This window comes from Neophocaena asiaeorientalis, unplaced genomic scaffold (genome assembly GCF_003031525.2).
Source record: "Neophocaena asiaeorientalis asiaeorientalis breed wild unplaced genomic scaffold, Neophocaena_asiaeorientalis_V1.1 scaffold65, whole genome shotgun sequence".
NCBI classification, from domain to species: Eukaryota; Metazoa; Chordata; class Mammalia; order Artiodactyla; family Phocoenidae; genus Neophocaena; species Neophocaena asiaeorientalis.
This window is the reverse complement of record NW_020173215.1, coordinates 6,664,134-6,691,668: the sequence shown is the minus strand read 5'-3', so window position 1 is coordinate 6,691,668 and position 27,535 is coordinate 6,664,134. Positions and strand designations below refer to the sequence as shown.

At 35.4% G+C, this 27,535-nt stretch overlaps 1 protein-coding gene across 1 annotated transcript in view; it reads right to left on the bottom strand.

The window, feature by feature from the left end:
* LARP1B (La ribonucleoprotein 1B) overlaps positions 1–27,535 on the bottom strand; it is a 113,640-nt gene that overhangs the window by 20,479 nt on the left and 65,626 nt on the right. The window contains exons 12-14 of the mRNA XM_024745178.1: positions 21,289–21,412; positions 6,939–7,150; positions 6,376–6,482 (exon numbers count right to left, since the gene is read on the bottom strand). Coding sequence (XP_024600946.1) covers positions 6,376–6,482; positions 6,939–7,150; positions 21,289–21,412 — 443 coding nt within the window. The remainder of the gene's footprint in view (positions 1–6,375; positions 6,483–6,938; positions 7,151–21,288; positions 21,413–27,535) is intronic.

Below are 27,535 nucleotides of genomic sequence, written 5' to 3'. Positions count from 1 at the left end.
GAATGTTCCATAAGCACTTGAGAAAAATGTGTATTCTGTTGTTTTTGGATGGAATGTCCTATAAATATCAATTAAGTCCATCTTGTTCAATGTATCACTTAAAGCTTGTATTTCCTTATTTATTTTCTGTCTGGATGATCTGTCCATTGGTATAAGTGGGGTGTTAAAGTTCCCCACTATTATTGTGTTTCTGTCGATTTCCCCTTTTATGGCTATTAGCATTTGCCTTATGTATTGAGGTGCTCCTATGTTTCCTGTCTTGCTAGTTGTTTGGCATAGGGTGTCCAGCACTGTAGCTTGCTGGTCGTTGAGTGAAGCTGGGTGCCGGTGTTGAGATGGAGATCTCTGGGAGATTTTTACCATTTGATATTATGTGGAGCTGGGAGGTCTCTTGTGGACCAGTGTCCTGAAGTTGGCTCTCCCACCTCAGAAGCACAGCACTGACTCCTGGCTGCAGCACCAAGAGCCTTTCATCCACACGGCTCAGAATAAAAGGGAGAAGAAGGAAGGAAGGAATGAGGGAAAGAAGGAAGGAAGGAAGGAAGGAAGGAAGGAAGGAAGGAAGGAAAGGAAGGAAGGAAGGAAGGAGGGAAGGAAGGAAGGAAGAAAGGAATGAGGGAGGGAGGGAGGGAAGAAAGAAAGAAAGAAGGAAAGAAAAAGAAAGGAAGGAAGGAGGGAAGGAAGAAAGAAAGAAAAGAAAGAGGGTAAGATAAAATAAAATAAAGTTATTAAAAGAAAAATTATTAAGAAAAAAAAAATTTTTTAAAGAAAAAAAAAAAGACAGAACCCTAGGACAAATGGTTGACAGCAAAGCTATACAGACAAAATCTCACACAGAAGCATACACATATACACTCACAAAAAGAGCAAAAGGGGAAAAAATAATAAATCTTGCTCTCAAAGTTCACCTCTTCAATTTGGGATGATTTGTAGTCTATTCATGTATTCCACAGATGTAGGGTACATCAAGTTGATTGTGGAGCTTTAATCAGCTGCTTCTGAGACTGCTGGGAATGATTTCCCTTTCTCTTCTTTGTTCGCACAGCTCCCAGGGCTCAGCTTTGGATTTGGCCCCGCCTCTGCGTGTAGGTCGCCCGAGAGCGTCTGTTCTTCGCTCACGCAGGACGGGGCTAAAGGAGCATTTGCTTCGGGGACTCTGGCTCACTCAGGGCGGGGGGAGGGAAGGGTGCAGATGCGGGGTGAGCCAGCGGCGGCAGAGGCCAGCGGGACATTGCACCAGCCTGTGGTGTGACGTGCATTCTCCCGGGAAAGTTCTCCCTGGATCCCGGGACCCTGGCAGTGGCAGGCTGCACAGGCTCCCCGGAAGGGAGGTGTGGATAGTGACCTGTGCTCGCACACAGGCTTCTTGGTGGCGGCAGCAGCAGCCTTAGCGTCTCATGTCCATCTCTGGGGTCCGCGCTGTTAGCTATGGCTCGTGCCCGATCTTGAGAGTATTGAGTCTTCTACCCATAAACATGGAGTTTACCTCCATTTATTTAGTTTTTTTATTCCTTTCATCAGAGTTTTGCAGTTTTCCTCATAAAGATCTTGTACATATTTTGTTAGATTTATACCTATTTCTTTTGGGGGGGGTGATAATGTAAATAGTATTTTGTTCTTTTAAAACATTTTATTTATTTATTTACTTATTTTTGGCTGCACTGGGTCTTCATTGCTGCGCGTGGGCTTTCTCTAGTTGCGGCGAGCAGGTGTCACTCTGTTGTGGTGCATGGGCTTCTTATTGCAGTGGCTTCTCTTTGTTGCAGAGCATGGGCTCTAGGGGCGCAGGCTTCAGTAGTTGTGGCACATGGGCTCAGTAGTTGTGGCATGCAGGCTCAGTAGTTATGGTTCATGGGCTGTAGAGCACAGGCTCAGTAGTTGTGACACACAGGCTTAGTTGCTCCATGGCATGTGGGATCTTCCCAGACCAGGGCTTGAACCTGTGTCCCCTGCAATGGCAGGCAGATTCTTAACCACTGTGCCACCAGGGAAGTCCAACAGTAGTTTGATTAATTAATTTCAAATTCTACTAGTTCATTGTTGTTATATAGGGAAGTGATTGACTTTTGTATATTAACCATATATCCTGAAACCTTGATGTAATTGCTTATTAGTTCCAGGAGTTTTTGTTAATTATTTATGACTTTTTACATATACAATCTTGTCATCTGTGAACAAAGACAGTTTTATCTCTTCTTTCTAATTCAATATGTCTTTTGTTTCCTTTTCTTTTCCCTCAGGCTTTGTTTATCTCTGAATGTCTCCCTCAATTTTGAAGGGCAGTTTTGTCAGATAAGGAATTCTCAGTGGATGGGGATATTTCCCCCCAGCACTTTGAATATATCAGTCTACTGACTTCTGGCCTCTGAGAAACTGCCTGATACATTTACTAAGGACTTCTTGTATGTGATGAGTCTCTTCTCTCCTGCTGCTTTCAGGATTCTCTCTTTGTCTTTGGTTTTCAACAGTTTAATTAGTGTCTTAATGTGAGTCTCTTTGGGTTTATCCTACTTCAAGTTCATTAAGCTTATTAGATTTGTAGATTCATGTATTTCATCAAATTGGGAGCCAGTATTCTTTCAAATATTCTTCCTGCCCCCTTTTTCCTCTTTTCCTTCTGAGATTCCCACAATGTCTGTATTGGGCTAGTTCATGTGTCCTACAGATCCCTTAGACACTACTAGTTTTTTCTTCTTTCTTTCTGTTCCCCAGACTTGATAATTCAAATCATTCCATCTTTAAGTCTACTGATTCTTTCCTCTTTCTTCTGTTTGATGAAATCTGCTTTTGAACCTTCTGGTGTATTTTTCATTTTAGTTATTGTATTTTCAGCTCCAGAATTCCTTTCTGGTTCCTTTGTATAATTTCTATCTCTATTGATAATCTTGTTTTCTTCATACATTGTTTTGCTATCTTTGTCTGTATCTTCCTTTATTTAGCTCCTTGAGTATCCTTAAAACAGCTGTTTTAAAGACTTCATTTTGAACGAATGGAACCCAGGCTTCACCAGGTACATTTTCTGTCAATTAATTTTGTTCCTTCAAATGGCCCATACTTTCTTATTTCTTTGTAAGCCTTGTGATTTTTTTGTTGAACAATGAAGATTTGAATCTTATAAAGTGGTAACTCTGGAAATCAAATTCCCCCTCTTCCCCAGGTTTTGCTGTTTTTTTTCAGCTATTGTAGGTTGCTTCTGTGCTGGGATAAGCCTGAGGTAAAAGCTTAAAGTCCCCTTAGGTTTTTTTCCACATCTTTCCTTGGGCATGGGTGGTAATTTTCTAAATTTCCCTCATTAGTGGTTGTTTTGGGGAAAGAAAAAAAAGACATTCAGACAGTGGGGATGAAACAAAGGCTACCAGACTCTGTGTCTGTACCTTGTTGACCAGAGGCAGTTAGCAGTCAACACAGAACACCAATATTTGGAGGACAAGGTCCTTATTGCCTACTTTGGATCCAGCAAGCCACACCAGAGGTGTGGGTTGCCATCTCCCAAATGCCTGTCACAGGGCTGGGGCAGTGGGAGATGGCCACTACTACACCAAAGGCTGACATCAACGAATATTAACAATTTACCAGACACGCTTTCCCCTGGAAGCTTTAAGTATTCAGATAGACTGTAGAGTTCCACAATAGTCAATGCAGTTTCTGCTGATACAGTTGTCCAAGTGGTGGGACAGATTCCTGTTCCTTCCTATTCTGCCATCTTCCTGACATTCCTCTCCTTAGTGGTTATTTTTTTTAATGTAATTTTTTTTTTTGTATTCTGACATGTGTCATCATTTAAAAGTCCGCATAACTCAGTTAATCAGTTTTTCCAAATGACTAATTCATGATGTTACAAATGCATGCATAGACAAAAAGAGCCATTCAAAGTGGAAGAAGTCCAATGGCTTTTAATGTAACAGAGTATGAAAAATTCACTGAGTAGAAGAAGGTCACTTATATATGGTTTAGAGTCTACAATGCAACTAACTTTTAAAAAATTACCACTTGTTCAGCTTTGGTATAATATCAAAGAAGAATACCTACAATTATCTGAAAAGGCTATTAAAATACTCCTCCCTTTCTTGGATTTTATTCCTCTACATCAACAATAAAAAAACAAATTATAAGATTGAATATAGAAACATATGAGAATCCAGTTATCTCATATAAAGCAAAAACATTAAACAAATATGCAAAACTTTAAAACAATGCCACTCTATTCAGGAATATTTTTGTTTTGAGAAATGTAATTATATTTCATAGAAATATGTCATTTATGTTAATATGTTTATTATTATTTTAAATGAATAAATAATTGTTTTCAGTTTTACTTTTAAACTCAATTCAGTTTAATTCTTTATTTTTAAATTATATAACTCCCATAAACAAAAGCTCTTTGAGGTCCTCAATAACTAAAAGGATAAAGAGGTCCTTAGACAAAAAAGTTTGAAAATTATTTCACTAAACCGTATCACTTTTGATGCTTAAAATTCATTACAAACAGAATGAGCTGTGAATCTGAATTCATACCTAGATCCATCATAGAATTCTATGCTCATTGAAAATATCTTTCAAAATGAAAAAAAAAGAAACCTTTTCCTGATAAACAAAAGCTAACAGAATTCATTGCCAACAGACCTGCGCAAGAAATGAAGAGCATTGTAAATGGTAAAAATGAGAATACATTTAAAATTCCTTTTTTTCATGTTAATTGTTTTAAAAGATAATTGTCTAAAGAAAAATAATAACAAAATATAGCAGAAAGGACAGTAGGAAAAGGAAATTTACTGCAGTACGGTTCTTATCCTATACGTGTAATGATATATTACTTGAAAATAGATTATATTTTAAAATGTATATTACAAACCCTAGAAGACCAGTAAAAAATAAGAGATACAACAAGAAGACAATAGTAGAGATAAAATAGAATCATTACAAAAACTAAGCTGATCCAAAAGAAAGTAGGAGAAAAGAACAAAGAACAGATGAGACAAACAGACTTTAAGACACTACCAGCACTGACATTAATGTAGATGGTCAAAGATATGACTGCTTACAGTGGGGGAGGCAGGGTATGCAGAGGGTACGGGGAGCTCTGTGTACCTCCCACTCAAGTCTGCTGTGTAGCTACAACTCCTCTAAAAGACAAGCTGGCGAACAAAATCCACCCCTCATTATTGTAACTACATACATGCCTGTCATCTCTGAATTAAGCTCCAGAAAGGCAGGGACTGTACCTGCCTTGTTCCCTGCTACATATCAGTGCAACATTTTTCACCATTATCTACTGATCTCTAAATATACTGCTCTGATAAAAATAAATAAATAAAAGAAAAAAAACTCTCAAAATGACTTAGAATACAAAATAACTATTTGTATACAATAGGTGTGCAAGAAGAACATATACACAGTTTATGTTTTACGGAAAATATATCTAATGAGAACAAAATGTAAAAGAAACAAATTAACATCCCTGCAAAGACATACTTGGAGATTTTCAGATCATGATACACTCTCTAGCTTTTCTTTGAATGAAACTAACTAATCCTTCCCTTAACCAGTCAAAAAACATTTTTTCCTAAAGTTCATTTTCCAATTAGAAAGCTGATCAGATAATTATTCTGAAAATATCTATACAAACACAAGATAGGTTAGGTTTTCACTGAGGTAAATAATACTCTTTCTTTTTTAAATTAAAAACTAAAAGACAAACCACTCACTGCTAATAACTAGCTAATCTAAATTACTTCCCCCCAAAGGAAAAATTTCAAAATATTAATGTGTTTTATTTCCATATCCTTTACATAGTTTTGAGTAGATTGTTTAGCACATTAACTCACTAAGAACCTACTATGCTATGAAAAATCTGGAATCTTTCCAAAGATAATAACTTTAATAGATCTAAATTTTTTTTTTTTTTTTTGCGGTACGCGGGCCTGTCACTGTTGTGACCTCTCCCATTGTGGAGCACAGGCTCCAGACGCACAGGCTCAGTGGCCATGGCTCACGGGCCCAGCTGCTCCACGGCATGTGGGATCTTCCCGGACCGGGGCACAAACCCGTGTCCCCTACATCAGCAGGCGGACTCCCAACCACTGCACCACCAGGGAAGCCCGACCTAAATATTTTTAATCGAAGAGTACACATTTGTGAAAATTACTTTAAAAGGAAAAAAAAAAAAACAAAAAACCTGTCCTACTGAATTATTCCTTAATATACTTATTGTAAAACTGTCCCATTTATTTCCCCTTCTTTGGCTTCTTTTTACTATTTTGTTGTTCTATTAATTTGCTAACATATTAATTCTTAAATGTTCCCAAATATCTAACTAGTAACTGTTTTCAACAAATTTAAAATCAAGAACAAAGCAATATTTGACAAATACGGTACCTGACAGAGGATGTTCTTGGCCCATGATCTCTGGAATCCATTACCCAACCAACATGACACTCTAGAGGGGGATTTGTACTATGTCTTGTTTTTCTCTTTCTTGGACTCTAAGGAAAAAGAAGTCAAACGTTCCAATTACCTTCAGTAGTGTGAACCTCACAAGTAAATTTAAAAAACCCTCTGACTGTAAACCAACTCAAACATTTTCATATGGTGGGTGACACATTATGAAATCATATGAAGTCACAAAACTCAAATATGTCACATACAAGTTACAAAACTTCACAAGACCCTTTGCTAGGTTTCAACACAAGGATTAAAAAAAATACAACTTAGAATGATTCCTCATTACACCTTCTGATTGTCTTTAATTAACACTACCCATTGTAAAGAAGTTATTCCTTAACCTGAGAAGACATCGCTATGGTAAAATACCATTTTTTAATGAATTCTTGCAGTCTAAAATATACATTATTTTTATTGTTATAGAAACTAAAAAAGTATCATTTTGTAATGTTGAAGTATACAAACGGCAGGCTTTATATTCCTGGTGTTTTGTGTACCTTTACATCAATGGCTTTGGGTTCTTTAACAACAGGATAAAATCTTGGTGTTTTGTTTGGATCTTGTAATCTAGGTGTTCGAGGTGTTTTGGGTGTCCTTGCAGGATAAATTCTAGGAGATTCTGGAACTACTGTGGGTAATGAACGGGCCATTGTTGCTGAAGACATTTCTGAAACATCAAACAACTTCTGAGCTAATTCATCAGTCAAATCTGCAAAATAAAAAGCTGTTAAAAGGATTTAGGTGCTAGAAAAATATTACTTTGGGAACAAGGATAATTCTGAAATTCTCTATTCTCAGAGGATTTTTTCATCAGAAATATTTCAAATATATTAGAAAGAATTTTTTAAAACCACTTGTCTACACATCACCTACCCTATTAAATTTTAATTTTGCTTTATTTCTGACTTTTTTTTTTAAAGAAAAATATGCTAAAGACCACTGTGTAACCTTTCCTAATCCCATTTTGCTTTTCCTCCTCAGAGATAACCAGGCTCTTAAATTTGGTATTTTTATCTATTATTGTATATATATAATAATATTATTTTGCCTAATTAACTTTATATAAGTGGCATCCCACTATATTATTATTTTGCAGGCTTTTTCAGTCAGTATTTTGTTTGTGACAATTATTCAGGTCTATTCATATGGCTTTGGCTTATTCATTTTCACTGCAGAATATCATACTGTTATACACATATCAAAATTTATTCATTCTCCTGAAGACATCTGTGTTACTTTCAAAGTTTTGGTATAATCAATAATGCTGCAATGAACATTGTTGAACATGTATCTTTATACCGGTGTGAGCATTTCTCTAGGGTTTATAACTGAAATGGAAATGCTGAGTCAAATGGCATGTGCATCTTCTGACTTACTAAATACTGATTGTCAACCTGCTTTCTACAGTGGTTTCACCAATTTATACTTCCAGCAGCAGCTTGTAAATGTCCCAACACTTTAACATCCTGCTCAAGGCTGGGTTTTGTGTAAACTTTTAAATATTTTTCCACCTCATGGGATTTAAAAGGTATTTGCATTTCTTTGGTTATTAGAGAAGTTGAGCATATTTTCATATAGTCATCACTCAGTTTTCCCTTTCATGAGCTTGCCATTTATATCCTTTTGACTATTTTTCTATTGGGTTGTTTTACTTAGTTTGTGAAAATCTTAAGATAAAATACTAAGTAAGCAAGCAGATGAATCAAGTAGTATTGTCAAAAAACGCAGGCTCTATTTCTATGTGGTTTTTCTTCAGACTTATCAACTTCTTTTGATTCATACAATAACCTTTTGTTCACCTGACAGATATTATTGAGTACCTACTACTATATGCCAAGTACTATTCTAGAGGCAAGTTTGTAAACTCAAAAAGTGAACTTACCACTCTAAGACCTAGTCTCTCTGTCTTGACATTTTCCCTCCTAATCCATTTTCTTTACTGTTGCCAGAATGATTATTCTGAGGAGCAAATTAGGTCATTTCACATTTCTACTTAAAATTTTTCAGCATTTCCCTGTTGCCTATAGGAGAAGTATAGGCTCTTTATCATGGCATATAATACTTTCCTGATTTTGCCTCATCTATTGTCATTCTCCACTTCAATCTTGGTGCCCCAAATAGCAACCTACTTGTTGTTCCTGTTTTCTGGCTTCATATCTTTTCATACGCTTTTTCCTCTATCTAAAAGTCCCTTTCCTTCATCTTCTTACACCCAGTTAGACTCATATCCTTCCTTTAATACCCAGCATGTTACTTTCCCTGGGAATGCATAGCATTCCTTAAACATCTTCTGCCAACAGAATTAATCAGTTCTTCTTTTGTACCACCTCTGCATTTTATCCATTTATTTTTAGATTTATTAAATTAAAATTTATTTTCTAACATATCATTCCATTAAATGCTAACAGTAAGTCTCAGTGCTTCCCTGAAAGCAAGGGCCAAAATCTAACATGTATACCAGGCTGTACAACTGTGACTAGAAAAAAGTATATCCCTACCCAATGACTGATAAACTTAACTGAGTTGTGTTAATGCTGTTTTTCTGTATAGCAAAAAGATATACAATCTCGGGAGTTAAAAGTAGGAGCATACAATGAAAATTATGGTAAATCCAGTGCCCTTGTAAAAGAAATATTCAAAGATCTAGGAGCAGTAACAACCCAGTAAGTAAGCTTCCTAGCATCTAGATTATGGTCTCTAAATTCCATTTCCCACTGATCCAGTCTCCTTAAAAACAAACAAACAAAACAGTCTGAAGCACAAAGTATTATACGAGCCTAGGAAATTTTGAGCCAGAAAGCAATGAAGTTAAAAATGAAAATATAAGCATAGTTCATGAAAACATAGCAGCAAACTTTAGGGGACATCACCAGTGAAAACAATGACTGAACTGGATTAAGCACATCAAATAAATAAACCCCATGAGAGTTCATAATGATACTTTAAAACTTAATCATATCTCTGGGTTGCTAGGGCACCAACTCATTATTCTGAAAATGATAAATTGAATACAAAGAAATAAACAAGAATTTATCCTTCCTTTCTTGTAAAAATTGAATTCCAGAGTAAACAAAGAATTTATAAAAAAAAAATTCTTCCTTATAGAATTCTAGGTTAAGAAATACAGAAGAAATAATAGAATTGGAAGGTGAATATTTTGCATCTCTAATGAAATAGAGGACCAGGGGAATATTCATCAGTAGCTGCTAAAAGCATTTGGTAAAACATTGAGGAGAGATTTCACGAGCCATGAAAGAAATAACTGATATACTGACTTAATTAAAATGAAAACCTTACGCTTTGCGAACAACACTGTCAAGAGAACGAAAAGACAAGCCACAGAATGGCAGAAAGTATTTGCAAAAGACACATCTGATAAAGGACTATTATCCAAGATATACAAAGAACTTTTAAAACTCATCAATTAACAAAACAAAACAAAACCTGATTAGAAAATGGGCCAAAGACCTAACAGACACTTCACCAAAGAAGAAATACAAATGGCAAATAACACATGAAGATACTCCACGTTAGATATCATCAGGGAATTGCAAAGTAAGACGACAATGAGACGACAATGAGATTCTACTACACACCTATCAGATTGGCCAAAATCCAGAACACTGACAACACTAATACATGCTGGTGAGAATGTGGAGTAACAGGAACTCTCATTCATTGGTGGTAGGAATGCAAAATGGTACAGCCACCTTGGAAGACAGTTTGGAAGTTTCTTACAAAACTAAACATACTCTTACTCTAGCAGTCACCCTCCTTGGTACTTACCCAAAGGAGCTGAAAACTTATGTCCACACAAAAACCTGCTCATGGATGTTTAAAGCAGGTTTATTCATAATTGCCAAAACTTGGAAGCTACTGGGATAGCCTTCAGTAGCTGAATGGATAAATAAACTGTCACATACCCAGATGATGGAACATTATTCAGTGGTAAAAAGAAACGAGCTATCAAACCATGAAAAGACATGAAGGAACCTTAAAAGCCTATTACTAAGTGAAGGGATCCAATCTGAAAAGGCTACATACTGGGTGATTCCAACTATTCAATGTTCTGGAAAAGGAAAACTATGGAGATGATAAAAAGACCAGTTGTTTCTAGGGGTTGAGGGGAGGGAGAGATGAAAAGGTGGAATACAGAGGATTTTTAGGGCTGTGAAAATACTATGTTCGATACTATAATGATGGTTACATCTCATTATACATTTATACAAACCTGTAGAATGTACACCAGGAGTAAACGCTAATGGAACTATGGACTTTTGGTGACTACCGTGTGTCAGTGTAGGCTCATCAATTGTAACAAATGTACCACTCTGATGTGGGATGTTGCTATAAAGAGGCAACATCTTTCACCAGAGGGGTGATAGCTATGCAAATTGGGATCAGGGAGTAAATGGGAAATCTCTGTACCTTCCTCTTAATTTTGCTATGAGCCTAAATCTGCTCTAGAAAAAAAGCCTTAAAAAAAAAAAGGTAAAGGGAAACTTTATGATGAATGGATCAGACTGATAGCATCTAAACCCAATGACCAGTCATAACATCACTAAAAGTGAGCCTGAAAGACATCATATGATGCAATGGGAAGTAAACAACTCCTCCTAAGAAATAGTCTTGCTATCAGAAATATAAAAATCCTGAATATACTAACTGGTTCTATATCTAAATACCAGTTCACAGGAAATAGAGGAGATAAAGGGACATATGATGTGAAGATACAATCAGATAAATCTAGATAATAAGAAATTGCATGACACAGTAATCACTTTCTTCAACAAATCATTGGCATGGAAAAACAAGAGAAGAGGAATGATTATAGATTAAAAGTGACTTAATGGTCTTATCAATCAAATGCAACCTGTGTATCTTGCTTGGTCCTGATTCAAACAACAAATTAGAAAAAGATATATTTCAGACAATCAGGAACAACAAACATAAACTGGGTAGTAGATGATATTAAGGAATTATTGCTAATTTTATGTGAAATAATGGTACCATGAAAATTTATATATATATATAAATTTGTAATATACAATGAAATATTTACAGAATAAATAATATGGTGTTTGAGATTTGATATGCAATACCAGAAACAGATGAGGAACAAGGTACAGATGAAAAAAGAATGTCAAACTATTAACAATTGTTGAAATTAGGTGAGATGGGTACATGGGGGTCCATTAGACAGTTTTCTCTGCTTTTATTTTTATCTGAACATTTCCATATTAAAAAGTTACATTTTATTTCAGTTTTATATTTATTTTATTCCAGGTTTAATTCAGTGTGAATTTTACCCACCAAGAAGAGTCCAGATATACCAATTTTGTGATGACTAAGATCTATAGAGTACTTTTGTTATCTCAAAAGAAACATTTTACAAAATTTGCATAGCATACCATATACCAATTTATATTTTGACAGGGACTTCCCTGGTGGTCCATTGGGTAAGACTCTGCACTCCCAAAGCAGGGGGCTCTTGTTCAGTCCCTGGTCAGGGAACTAGATCCCGCATGCATGCCACAACTAAGAAGCCTGCCTGCCACAACTAAGACCTGGCACAGCCAAAATAACTAAATAAATAAATATTAAAAAATGGTAATATTTTGAAAAAAAATTATCAAAAATAGTTAACACAATTTCAAGTACATAAAATATAGTAGATATAAAAATTAAATTACTAGAAAAATAGGTAGTTAGGAAATAACAATATATTAAAAAAATTTTTTTTGGTTGCATTGGGTCTTAGTTGCGGCAGGTGGGCTCCTTAGTTGTAGCTCAAGGGCTCCTTAGTTGTGGCATGTGAACACTTAGTTGTGGCATGTGAACTCTTAGTTGCGGCATGAATGTGTGATCTAGTTACCAGATCAGGGATGGAGACTGGGCTCCCTGCATTGGGAGCACCAAGTCTTAACCACTGTGCCACCAGGGAAGTCCCTAAAGTTGTTTTTTATCAAATATAAGCCTGGGATGATACATGAATATCATCTAGATATTATAACTTCTTTTTATCAAAATCATGGGCCATCTCTTGTACATGAATGTTCAAAATAGCATTTTTCATAATAGCCAAAACCAAAACCAAAAAAATCCAAATATCCATCAACTTCCAAATGGATAAACCAAATGAAGTATGTCCATGCTATAGAACACTACCTCACAAAAAGGAGTGAAGTACAAATATAAGCAACAACATAGATTAATCTCAAAAATATTATATTAATTGAAAGAAGCCAGACACATTGACTACATATCATATGATCCCATTTACATGAAATTTCTAGGAAGTGCAAAAACATACAGACAGAAAGCAGGTCACTGGTTACCTCAGACTGAAACTGAGTGCTGAAATTGACTGCAAATGATCGTGGGGGAACTTTTATTGTGATGGAATTTAAAAACTGAATTGTGGCACTGGTGTACAACTATACAAATTTACTGAAATTAATCAAACTATACACTTAAAGTGAGTTAATTTTATGTAAATTATACCTCAAAAAAGCTTTAAAACACAAAAGACCAGGCCATCTGCTCTTCAGGGAACCTCAATTGTGTTTGACTACCATACAGTTTCTGCTAAAAGTTTATCAGAGAAGACTGATATTTCAGAGGATTAGGCTAAAGCACTGATTTTCAAAGTGTAGTCCCAACCAGTGGTACAGGATAATCAGGATAATCTGGGAACTTGTTAAAAATGCATATTCTCAGGTCTTACCTCAACTTACTAAATCAAAAAACTCTGGGTACAGAGTTCCTTGATATAACAAGCTTTCCAGGTGAATCTGATACTTGCCAAAGTTTAAGAACCACTGGACTGAGGGGGGTGTGCTAACTATTTTGCTACTTAAGATTTTCCAAATGTTATTCCACCAAATCATTGCACACCTGCATACCTGGACCATATGTACCTTATCCACGGTCCCAATTGTCTTTATAGACAGGAATTGCCTTTATAAAAACAGAACTTAATATTATGCTGTTGGTGTTCACTGAAGGCTGATAATAAAAAATGCTACACGAGGACTGACATTCTATTTTTTTATGTAAATAAAATGTCACTGAAGCAGGACTCAGCAAATATTTTTCTGTAAATGCCAGATAGTAATTTTTTTTCACTTTTCAGGTCATGAAGTCTCTGTTAAAACTACTCAACCCTGCCATTGTAGTACAGCTATAGACTATATGTAAATGAAGGGTATGGCCAAATTAGACCATGGCAGGCCAGTTTGGGCCTATGGGTAATAAATTTGCCAACCACTGAAACTGGATTTACACTTTGCCTGCAAAAAGTCATTATAACTATATTTCATGTATTTGATAAGGTAGAGGAAAGTATGAACACATCAAAAAGAGATACAGACAATAAAAAAATAATCCAATCCAACTTCTAGAGAAGAAAAATACAACATCTGAGATTTTTCAAAAATACACCAGATGGGTTTAAAAATAGATTAGACACTGCAGAATAAAAGACTAATTAACCTGAAAGCATAGGAGTAGAAATTGCCCAAAACAAAATACAGAGGAAAAAAAAGACTGAAAAAAGACTGAAAAAAAAGAAGGCATTAGTGAGCTATGTGACTTCAAGTAGATTAATATACATGTAACTGGAATCTTAAAGGAAAGACTTAAAAGTACATTAAAAATTATTAATTTTTAAAAATTTAAACTGTTAATTTAAAATATGGCTAAAAAATTTTCCAAAGTTGATTAAAAATATGTAAACACATAGATTAAAAAAAAAAAACTCAATAAGCCTGGAAGAAAATCACATCAAGACAATCAAATTAAACTTCTTCCAACAGGTGATAAGGAGAAGTAGTAAAAGCATGCAGAATCAATAACATTTATCCAATCTGAACGACAGAGCAAAAAAACAATTGGAAAAAAACTAATCAAGCCTCAGGAATCTGTGGAACAACAATACGTCCTTGAGAGGAGAGAAAATGCAGAACCAAAAAATTTTTGAAGAAATAATAGTTTAAAACTTCCCTAGTTTGGCTAAAGGCATGAACCTACACATTCAAGAAACAGAGAGAAGCCCATCAAGGATTAATCCAGAGAAATCCATGGTCAGACATATCACACTCTAATTGCTAAAAACTTAAGACAGATAAAAATTCTTGAAAGCAGCTAGAGAAAAAGAACTCAATACAAGTAAGGGAACAATCTGAATTACTACAAAATTTTTAAATCAGAAACTATGGAGGACAGAAAGAAGTGGCCTGACAGTTTTAAGTGCTGAAAGAAAAGAACTGTCAATCCAGAATTCTGTATCTAAGGAAACATCCTTTGGGAATGAAGGTGAAATAAACACACCATCATCAGATGAAGGAAAACTAAGGTAAATAAATCATAGTCAGCAGAATTTCTCTCACAGAATTGCTAAAGAAAGTACTTCAAACAGAAGAAAAGGATATCAGAAAGAAACTTGGAACATCATAAATACAGGAAGAGCAAGAGAATGGTAAAAGTATAATATAGATAACAGACTATTATCCTTTTAAGTTCTTTAAAACATACTTGATAGTTAAAAGTAAAAAATATAACACTGATAGGATTTTCAATTGATTTTCAAGACTATACCACAAAGAAACTTATATGTAAGTAAAATTTCTACGTTCCTATTGAAGTAGTAAAATATTGATTCTAAATAAAATGAAAAGTGTATCTAGAGCAACCTAATCCCTAGAGGAACTACTAAAAAAATAATTACACAAAGAAGGCATATATGGCCAAACTCACCCTAGATAAATTAAAATGTAATTTTAAAAATTACATAGACAGTTTTCCCTTGAACAACATGGGGTTAAATTTCGCAGGGCAGCTTATAAGCAGATTTTTTTTTCAATAAATATAGGACATGTATTTTCATTTTAAAGATCTTTAAATTAACTAAGTGTGGGAAAAGTTTGTGTTCAATTAGAGATCACAGTATGTAGAATCAAAAGAACTAGGGTTTGAGTCCTGATTCTATTCAAACTGTTTCAGCTTCTTATCTTTGGGTGAGTCATTTATCAATTCCTTGTTTTTGAGGGCGAGATAGCAGTATTTTTGACTATGTGGGGGGGGGGGTCAGCACCCATAACCCCCTAGATGTTCAAGGGTCAACTGTAACCCAAACAGGGCAGAGAAAGGGAAACAAAGAAACAAAATCTGAATCCAAACATAGCAATAATTACATTAAATGTAAACAATCTAAACACACCAATTAAAAGACAGATTTTCAGGCTGAATTTAACAAAAAGACCAGTCTATATGCTGTCTATAACAAGCTCACTTCAAATATAATGAAATAAGTAGCTTAAAAGTAAAGGGATGAAAAAAGACACACCACATACCATACAAAGAGTAATCAAGAAAAAGCTGGAATGGCTACATCAAAATTAGATAAATGAGATTTCAGAGCAAATAAAATGACCAGGAATAAAGAAGGCAGTATAAACTGATATAAAGGTCAAATCCTAAGAAGATACAATAAACCTAAGGGTGTAGTACACCTAGTAAAAAGAGCTTCAAAATAAATGAAGAAAAAAATGACAGAAATTAAAGGAAAAACAGACAAATCTGCAATTACAGTTGGAGACTTAAACACTTTTCTCGCACTAATAGAGCTAGTAGCCAAAAGAAAATTAGCAAGGGAATAGAACTTACAAACACCATCAACTAACTGACCCTAATAAGAATTTGTAGATACTCCACTCAAAAACAGCAGAATAGGGCTTCCCTGGTGGCACAGTGGCTGAGAGTCCGCCTGCCGATGCAGGGGACGCGGGTTCGTGCCCCGGTCCGGGAAGATCCCACATGCTGTGGAGTGGCTGGGCCCGTGAGCCATGGCCGCTGAGCCTGCGCGTCCGGAGCCTGTGCTCCGCAACGGGAGAGGCCACAACAGTGAGACGCCCGCGTACCCCAAAAAAAAAAAAAAAAAAAAAAAAAAAAGTTAAAAGTAGATCCTGGGAATTTAAGTTAATTAATTAAATAAAATACACCTCTTGGGACTTTAATTCTATGATGTGGTAAGGAGCATAAATTACCAATTTTAATTTACTCAAATTAAACAACACAAAAAATCTTGTAATTAGACTAAACATCCTTAGTGGAATACCCTAAGAATGTTAAAAAAAAAAAAAGTTTAAAAGTATAAAGTTTTTAAAATTTCAAAGCTTAAAAATTTAGAGAATTTTTTAAAAGTAAGCTTCTTTTAGTATTTATAGTAATATTATTTAATATTATTGTTATTCTGAAGCTACTATATCATAGGATAAACAATTCTGTTACTGTGCTTAGGAATGATATTTTTTTCACATAAGTAAAACGTCGTACAAATATAAAATCTAACAAATTAAAATTAAAATCTGTAATCCTAAATTTGAACAAAAACTATCAATATAAATTTGTAACGTAATTTTCCTTAAAAAAATTTCCAAGCTCTTTCAATAGAAAAGGCCTAGAAACAATGACCAACTCAGTAGCAACTAGAGTACTGACAAAGCTCAACCACCTGGCAAACAAGACAGTTAAGAGTCCAACTCCAGGGACTTCCCTGGTGGTCCAGTGGTAAAGGATCTGCTTTCCAATGCAGGGGCTTGGAACTGCAGCTTCAATCCCTGGTCTGGGAAGATTCCACATGTCACTGAGCAACTAAGCCCGCACGCCACAACCACTGAGCCTGCTCACCTCAACTAGAGAGCCCATGTGCCGCAAACTACAGAGCCCATGAGCTCTGGAGCCTGCGCGCCACAACTAGAGAGAGAAAACCCACATGCCACAACTAGAGAGAAGCCCGCACACCTCAATGAAGAGCCCATGTGCCGCAGTGAAAGATCCTGCGTGCCGCAACTAAGACCCGATGCAGCCAAAAATAATAAATATAAACAAATGAAAAAATAGTATTTTAAAAAAAAAGTCCAACTCTATTATCACAGAACAAAGCAATGAAAGGTGGATTTGGAGCTAAAAGTCAATAAACCGATAATTGGCCCAAGTATCAATAAGACAGTAGAGTAAAACCCATCTAATGTATTTATGAGATCAGAGTGATAATTTTCTCTTTTTTCAATTGAAGTATAGTTGATGTACAATAGTATATAAGTTGTAGGTGTACAATACAGTGATTCACAATTTTTAAATGTTATACTCCATTTATAGTTATTATAAAATATTGGCTATATTCCCCATGTTGTACAATATACCCTTGTAGCTTATTTTACACATAATAGTTTGTACCTCTTAATCCCCTAACCTCATAATCCCTCTCCCACCTTCCCTCTCCCCACTGGTAACCACTAGTTTGTTCGTTATATCTGTGAGTCTGTTTCTTTCCTGCTATATTCACTAGTTTGTATTTTTTAGATTCCACATATAAGTGAGATCATAGGGTATCTGTCTTTCTCTGTCTGATTTATTTCACTTAGTATAATGTCCTTCAAGTCCATCCATGTTGCTGAAAATGGCAAAATTTTGTTCCTTTTTTATGGCTGAGTAGTATTCCATTGTATATCTATATATACCACATCTTCTTTATCCATTCATCTGTTGATACACACTTAGGTTGTTTCCATACTTTGGCAATTGTAAATAATGCTGCTATGAACATTGGGGTACATGTGTCTTTATTTTAAATTAGTGTTTTGTTTTTTTAGATATATACCCAGGACTGGAATTGCCAGGTCATATGGTGGTTCTACTTTTAGTTTTTTGAGAAACCTCCATACTGCTTTCCACAGTGGCTCCACCAATTTACATTCCCACTGACAATGTAGGAGGGTTCCCTTTCTCCACACCCTTGCCAACATTTGTTATTTGTGTTCTTTTGGATGACAGCCATCCTAACAGGTGTGAGGTGGTATTTCATTGTGGGTTTTTTTTTTTTTTTTTCGGTACATGGGCCTCTCACTGCTGTGGCCTCTTCCGTAGCGGAGCACAGGCTCCAGACGTGCAGGCTCAGCAGCCATGGCTCACGGGCCCAGCCACTCTGCAGCACGTGGGATCTTCCCGGACCAGGGCACGAACCCGTGTCCCCTGCATCGGCAGGCGGACTCTCAACCACTGAGACACCAGGGAAGCCCTCATTGTGGTTTTGATTTACATTTCCTTGATTAGCAATGCTGAGCATCTTTTCATGTGCCTGTTGGCCACCTGCATGTCCCCTTAGGAAAAATGTCTATTCAGTTTTTCAGCCCTTTTTAAAATCAGGTTGTTTGCATTTTTGATGGTCCATTGTATGAGCTGTTTATATATGTTGGATATTAACCCTTTATTAGTCATATCATTTGCAAACAATTTCTCCCATTCAGTAGCTTGTCATTTCCTTTTGTCGATGGTTTCCTTTGCCATGCAAAATCTTTTATGTTTAATTAGGTCCCATTTGTTTATTTTTGCTTTTATTTCCTTTGCTTTAGGAGAAAGATGCAAAAAAACATTCCTGTGATTTATGTCACAGAGTGTTATGCCCAAGTCTTTCTCTAGAAGTTTTATGGCTTCTGGTCTTACATTTAGGTCTTTAATCCATTTTGAGTTTATTTTGTATATGATGTAGAGAATGTTCTAATTTCATTCTTGCACATGTAGCTGTCCAGCTTTCCAAGCACCATTTATTGAAGAGACTGTCTTTTCTCCACTGTACATTCTTGCCTCCTTTGTTGTAGACTAATTGACCAGAGATGCGTGGGTTTATTTCTGGGCTTTCTATCCTGTTCTATTGATCTGTATGTATGCTTTTGTGCCAGTACCATACTGCTTTGATTACTGTAGCTTTGTAGTATCGTCCGAAGTCCAAGAGCCTGATTCCTCCAGCTCTGTTTTTCTTTCCCAGGATTGCTTTGGCTATTCCGGGTCTTTTGTGTTTCCATGCAAATTTTTAAATTATTTGTTCTAGTTCTGTGACAAATGCCATTGATATTCTGATAGATATTGCATTGAATCTGTTGATTGCCTTGGGTAGTATGGTCATTTTAACAATATTAATTCTTCCAATCCAAGAAAATGGTATATATCTCCATCTGTTTGTGTTGTCTTCAATTTCTTTCATCAGTGACTTACAGTTTTCCAAGTACAGGTCTTTCACCTCCTTAGGTAGGTTTATTCCTAGGTATTTTATTCTTTTTGATGGGGTTGTAATTGGGATTGTTTCCTTAATTTCTCTTTCTGATAGTTCATTGCTACTGTATGGAAATGCAACCGATTTCTGTATATTAATTTCATATCCTGCAACTTTACCAAATTTTTTGATGAGCTCTAATAGTTTTGATCATAGTGATAATTTTAAAATAAAACAAAAAAACCCTGAAAAACCTCCTCATTGGTCAGCAAAGAAAGATGTAGAGAACCAGCTCATTACTTTGAAAACTAGTAAACAAAGTGAAAGAATTAAGCATTTATTCCCTTTCCTATAAGAACTCTATCTCAGGAAAAACAAATAGTCAATTAAGGGAAATCCTCTTTATGGAAGTAATCTACTAAATTAAGAAGGAATTATGAAAATAGAATTATCACTATTTTGAAGCCCCTTGTGAAATAAACCTTCAAGCAATGATTATCAAAGAGAGATACCAAAGAGAGACAATCGAGCATTATGTGCCTCCTGGTATAAGTATTCAACACAACATATGACATATTCTTGCACAAATATGAGCCTCAATCTGATCAAGCCTCTGTATCAGAATCACAGTTAAAGAAAATTCAGGACCAGAAAATGGTTGGATGAAACCATGGGATGCAATCAGCAAAGTCCAGAATGTAAGAAATTCTACAGGACAAACAATCTAGTTTCTACAACAATAAAGTTCAAGGGAAAAAAACCACAACAGTATGAACCTATACACTAAAAGAGACATATCAACCTACTGCAAAGTTTGGAGTTTATATGGATTCTGATTTTTTTTTTAAGTGATGAATGAGAAAATTTGAACACCAATTAGATATTTTATATTAAGGAATTACTGTTAATTTTAGATGTGATAATGGTACTGGCTTATTTATGTGTAAAATAGGTAGTCCTTATCTTATCAAAGATACATACAGAAATATTTAGGAATGAAAAACTATGAATAATATGATTGGGAGTTTGTTTCAAAATAATCCAAGTGGGAGGTAAAGAGAATGAGTGGAGTCAAGATGAAATAAAATCGGCTATGAGATGATAAAGCAGCTAATGGGTAGGTAACGGGTACATGGGGTTTCATTATACAATTTGCTTTATTTTTGTATATGTCTTAAGTTTTCCAAATTAAAAGTTTTTCTTTAACCTGACTTCAGGAAAAACTATAATAAAATCAGTTACACTTGCCTGAAAATGTCAGATTCAATTTTATGAATCTCCCAAATGTACTTACACTTTCACACAAAGATAAGGCCTTAAAGCAAAAGAATGATGCTAGTGGTATATTTTAAGGAATCAGCAAGTGAGTGAAAATTTTTCCTTATTTTGCGAAGAGAAGCATTCCCAGCAATCTCAAAGTCAAAAGAGACACATAAAGAAACCAACCAATTCAGCCTACTTTTAAGTAAGCGTTTGGGTTTGAGCATGAGGTGGTGTTATAATAGACAACTCCTGCATCACCTTTGTGATTACCTGCCTATTCACCAAGAGTAAGGTGGGCTTCCAACTATGATCATTTACTACATGGCTGTCTTACCAAATTTACAATCTGTATTTTTAAGTCTCTAAAATGTTTTGAAGTTCACCAAAGAATAAATAAAAGTTGAGTTTTAAAATTCTAGTCTTTTACCAGATATCTAAATGTTTTCCACAAATAAAAAAGAAGCAAACTTTAAAAACAATTTAGAACTGTTTTAATATTATTCAGACACTTACACAAAAGCAGATTTACATACCTTGCCTGGACTGTGAAGGTGCTACAGGAACTTCTTGGTTTGGCTCAAAAGGAAGTTCAGGTGTTAGGTTTTCAAACTGCTCTTTACTAATGAGATTTAGCTTCTTAAAGTTCTCAACTTCTTGCTGAAGTAGAATGGAGGAATCTAATTACTAAACTGGCTAATAGAGTAACCAACAGACAATAATTGATACTAATCTCAAAAAATGAGTTTTAAAAACAGGAATTGATTGCAACCGAATAGAAAAGATGTTCTAATAAAAGAATCTAGCATTATACTTAATAATAATTAATATTCAGAGTTTAAAAGAGGCATCAAGAACCCTAAAATATTATGGCTATTTTATAATTAAAATACATTATAAGAACATACATTCTTATCATTAACTATTTGTTGAGCATTTACACACAAGACCAGTAGAGTATTATAGAGGTTACAGAGTAATCCAAATTCATGTTCCCTACGCTTAAGGAATTTACAAGTTAGATGGAAAGAAAGAAATGCACACATAAAAATAATATTAGACAGTGTATGAAAAGTGGATAGTATTTGGTATAAGAGTTGAGATCATAAGGGAGGTGTCACAGAAGAGATGGGACAAAGCAGCTCCTTAGAATGAGAATTTAGAGAAAGGGAAAAGCATCCTAAATTAGGTACTGTGAGCAAAGATGAGAAGCTTGGAATAAGCAATCATTTATTAGAAGATAATTCAGTAAATGACAAAATTTGTTTAGAACCAGTGGTCTGGTAAGGAAGCTGGAGAAAGCTAATAGATCTTTAACACTAGTCCAAGAAGTTTCTGCCTCTTTTTCTAATAGTGGGAAACATGTGATGAAACATAAACCTAGATGGCTCTGAAGGTTCATTTCCAAACCCCTTTTATAAGCTTAGTAGCAAGGATACTGCATAGGTCTAAGCTGTTGGCTCAAAGGAAAAATGGGCCCATCCCTGCCCCTAGGGCCCCTTTCTAATTTTTGTTACATAATCACATAGATGTTCCCTGCCCTGACCTACATATATGTAAAACATTACAGAGGTGGAGGCCATTCTCTACTGGAAGGTCATCAGGCCATAATGCATGAAGACTATCGAAGCCTAGCTGAAGCTGTGGGGAAAAAAAAAAAAAAGAGTTTGAGGGACTACTTACATTCTATTACTTCTGGTAAGTTTTCCCCAATAAACTCTGTATCACATCTACACTACTCCTCAGTGCTAATTGGTCCATGACCCTTTACAGAGTTAACATCTAAAAAGAGTGTAAGGAGGTAAAAGACATGACAAAAGTATCTGTCTGATGAGCCAAATTAAACATCATCATTACAAAATAGTTGTGGCATCTTGCTCTTAACAGCTATCCAAACAATCTTTTCCTTCTGTCTTCAAACATGAATGTTACTTGACAGCTCACACCATTTATTAGATCCAGTTAGCCTTTTAAACTAGGATCTATCTTCTTTTCATGAAAATGCCTTAAATGATTACTTCCCCTATACCAAAATTGCTTTCCCAAAAGTCTTCAATAAGCTCTTCAAGCTAATTGAGTCATTACTCTTCACTGTCCCTTATCTTGCTACAGAGCTTGCTATTAGCAACTCCCACTTCAATGAACATTTATCGTATGTTTATCATATACCAAAAATGAATAAACACAGTTCTATTCTGATGGGAACACAAATACGTTTCTGTTTTGTTTTTAACTTTTAAAACTAAGTACGGTATAACACACTGCCGTTTACATATATATGTATACACACACACTAGAGAAGGGCATAAATCATAGGTATATATCTCAATAAGTCCAAAGTGAACAGATCTGTGGAACCACAATTCGAGTAAAGATGATATAACTAGCACACTAGAAGTACCCTTCATGCCCCTTCCTATCACTGCCCTGTCTTTCTTCCTAAAGACAGCCAATACTCAGACTTTAATTCTTTAGATTCCTTTTTCCTGTTTTTGAATTTTATAAAAAAGTAATCATAATGTATGGTTTCCTTAACACAAAATTATCTTTATGAGATTCATCTATAGTTTGTGGCTCTACAGCAGAGGTCAACAAACTACAGCCCCTAAAGGCCAAAGTTTGTCTTTGTAAATAGTTTCATTGGAACACAACCGCATCCATTTGTTTACATATTGCACACGGCTGCTCCAATGCTACAACTGCAGGGTTGAGTAGTTGCCATAGTCAACGTATGACATACAAAGCCTAAAATATTTACTACATAGCTCTTTACAGAAAAAGTTTGTCCATCCCTGCTCTACGGTACTCTATTGTATGATCAAACCACAATTTTAAAAAATCCATTCTAGGGACTTCCCTGGTGGCACAGTGGTTAAGAATCTGCCTGCCAATGCAGGGGACACAGGTTTGAGCCCTGGTCTGGGAAGATCCCACATGCCACGGAGCAACTAAGCCCGTGCACCACAACTACTGAGCCTGCGCTCTAGAGCCCATGAGCCACAACTACTGAGCCCACGTGCCACAGCTACTGAAGCCTGCATGCCTAGAGCCCGTGTTCCACAACAAGAGAAGCCACCGCAATGAGAAGCCTGCACACAACGAAGAGCAGCCCCTGCTCACCGCAACTAGAGAAAGCACACGTGCAGCAACGAAGACCCAACACAGTCAAAAATAAAAATTAATTTTTTTAAAAAAAGATAAATACAAAAATCCATTCTACTGTTGATGAGCATCAGGTCCCTTCCAGACTATAGCTGCTATAAATAATGTTGCTATAAATATGTTTTTACAGAACACTTATTTGGTGAACATATGTTTTTTCACCTTTTTGTAAACTGTAGTTGATATACAATATTATATGTCACAGGTATACAATACAGTAATGCATAATTTTTAAAGTTTATACTCCATTTATAGTTACTATAAAATATTGGCTATATTCCCTGGATATGTACAACATATCCTTGTAGCTTATCCTATACCTAATAGTTTGTACTTCTTACTACCCCACCCCTATATTGCCCCTCCCTGCTTCCCTCTCCCTATTGGTAACCACTAGTTTGTTCTCTATATCTGTGAGTCTGTTTCTTTTTTGTTATATTCACTACTTTGTTGTATTTTTTAGATTCCACATATAAATGAGATCATACAGTATTTTGTCTTTCTCTTACTCACTTAGCATAATGTCCTCCAAGTCCATCCACTTTACTGCAAATGGCAAAATTTTGTTCTTTTTTATGGCTGAGTAGTGTTCCATTGTGTGTGTGTGTGTGTGTGTGTATACCACATCTTCTTTATCCATTCATCTTTTGATGCACACTTAGGTTGCTTCCATATTTTGGCAATTGTACATAATGCTGCTATGAACATTGGGTGCAAGTGTCTTTTTAAATTAGTATTTTTTGTTTTTTTCAGGTATATATCCAGGACTGGAAATTCCAGGTCACATGGTAGTTCTTCTTTTAGTTTTTTGAGAAACCTCCATACTATTTACCACAGTGGCTCCACCAATTTACATTCCCACCAACAGTGTAGGAGGGTTCCCTTTTCTCCAAACCCTTGCCAACATTTGTTATTGTGTTCTTTTAGATGACAGCCATCCTGACAGGTGTGAGGTGATATTTCATTGTGGTTTTCATTTACATTTCCCTGATGATTAGTGATGCTGAGCATCTTTTCATGTGCCTGTTAACCACCTGCATGTCCTCTTAGGAAAAATGCTTATTCAGTTCCTTGGCCCATTTTTTAATCGGGTTTCTTTTTTTTTTTTTTTGATGTTAAGTTGTATGAGTTGTTTATATATGTTGGATATTAACCCCTTATTGGTCATACCATTTGCAAATAATTTCTCCCATTCAGTAGGTTGTCATCTCCTTTTGTCGATGGTTTCCTTTGCCATGCAAAATCTTTTAAGTTTGATTAGGTCCCATTTATTTATTCTTGTTTTTATTTCCCTTACTTTAGGAGATGAATCCCCAAAAAATTCCTGTGATTTATGACAACATATATTTTTATTGAGTATTTACTAGGAGTGGAATTGCTGAATCAGGTGGTGCACTTCAACTTTAGTAGAAAATGCAAATATGTTTTCAGAGTAGTTGTACCTATTTACATTCCCATTAGCAGTATATCAAAGTTCCTATTGCTCTACATCCTCATCAACACTTAGTATTGTCAGTTATTAAAAATTTAGTCTTTTTGAAAAGGACCAAACTATGGATATAAACTACATTTTGGACGGACCTCAAGGGCATTATGATTTTAAAAAAATATCAATCTCAAACGGTCACATGCTGTATGATTCCATTTATATAACATTCTCAAAATGACAACATTATAGAGATGGAGAACAGATTAGTGGCTACCAGCGATTAGGAATAGCAGAGGGGAGGGAGATGGGTGTAAGTTTAATAGCACAAGGGAGATCTTTGTGGTGATAAAATAATTCAGTGCCTTGACTTTTATAGTAGTTATGTGAATCTACATGTGATAAAATGATAGAGAAGTATACACACACATTTGTGATAATAAACATCAATTTCCTGGTTTTAATATTGTGGTTTAATTATCTAAGCTATCAGATTTAATTAGATTTAATTATCTAAGATAACCTTTCAAGGTTATCTGGGTGAAGCATACACTGGACCTCTCTGCACTATTTTTCCAGCTTCCTATGAATCTAACATTATCTCAAAAATTTGAAAAACTTAAATATGTAGCCACTCTGGTAGATGTGTTATCTCATTGTGGTTTTAATTTGTATTTCTCTGATTATTAATAATGATGAAAACCTTTAGTATATTTTATTTGGATAATTTTTTTGTGTGATATGACTACCCAATTCTATTGCTCATTTTCCTATACAGTTGTCTTTCTCAGTGATTTGTATGAGTTCTTTACAAAATGTTGTAAATGTCTTTTTTCTGCTCTGTACCTTACCTTTTCACTCTTCTATGGTATCTTCTGTTGAAAAGTTCTTTTTAATGTAGTACATTTTATCAGTCATTTGCTTCATTGTGTTATTTCCTGTTTACTAAATCTTTCTGTACTAAAAGATCATGGAAACAGTATATTAATCTTTTGTGAGTTTTATTATTTTGACTTTCACATTTAAAACTACAATATATCTAGAATTGCTTTTTCTGTGTATGGTATAAGGGTTAATGTGCACTTGAAAAGAATGAATTCTGCAGATGTCAGGTGCAGTATTTCATTTCTGTCAATTAAGCCAAGTTTCTTAACAGTGCTGTTCACATTTCCCACACCCTTACTGATTTTTTCATCAGCTTGCTATACCTTGCACCTTTCTTGATAAGGTGTATTAAAATCTCCCACTATGATTATAAATTTGACTATGTACACCTATCAATTTTTGTCTTATATATTTTGAGGCTGCTATTAAATGCATACAAGTTTATAAGGGTGAGCTTTGACAGGGCGAGAGAGAGTCATGGACATATACACACTAACAAACGTAGTAAGGTAGATAGCTAGGGGGAAGCAGCCGCAAGGCACAGGGATATTAGCTCGGTGCTTTGTGACAGCCTGGAGGGGTGGGATAGGGAGAGTGGGAGGGAGGGAGACGCAAGAGGGAAGACATACGGGAACATATGTATATGTATAACTGATTCACTTTGTTATAAAGCAGAAACTAACACACCATTGCAAAGCAATTATACCCCAATAAAGATTTTTAAATAAATAAATAAATAAATAAATAAATAAATGCATACATTCAAGAGTCCATACTGACATTAAAAAGAGAGACAGAAACAGACAGAGAGAGAAGAGAAAGTTAAAATACAAAATAAAAAACGAATGGAAAGTTCTCTTTTACAGAAGAATGCTAACTGACATAGAGGGAGTAACAAATAAAAAATTACCATCTTATAATCACCAAAGTAAAACTGATTCAAGCAAAAGTCATCAATGGAAGCTAAAACACTAACTGAAGACTGCTGGGGAACACGGCTTTAAAATATTACTCCAGAGATCACTTATTAATTACAAAGGGAAGCAGGTACCTTGTTCATCTGTTTGCAGAAGACATATGATGGAAAGTGACAACATGAAAACCAAATGACATCATTATGTCTCCTGAGGTGATATACTAAAGATGGCACATAACCTATGTAATATTCCTGCCAAAAATATTTAACCTAAAGCTAGTCATATGGAAATACCAGGCAAACCTAAACTGAGGGATATTTTCCAAAACTATTGACCTGGATTCTTCAAAAATGTCAATGTCTGCACCCCTACGTTCATAGTAGCACTATTTAC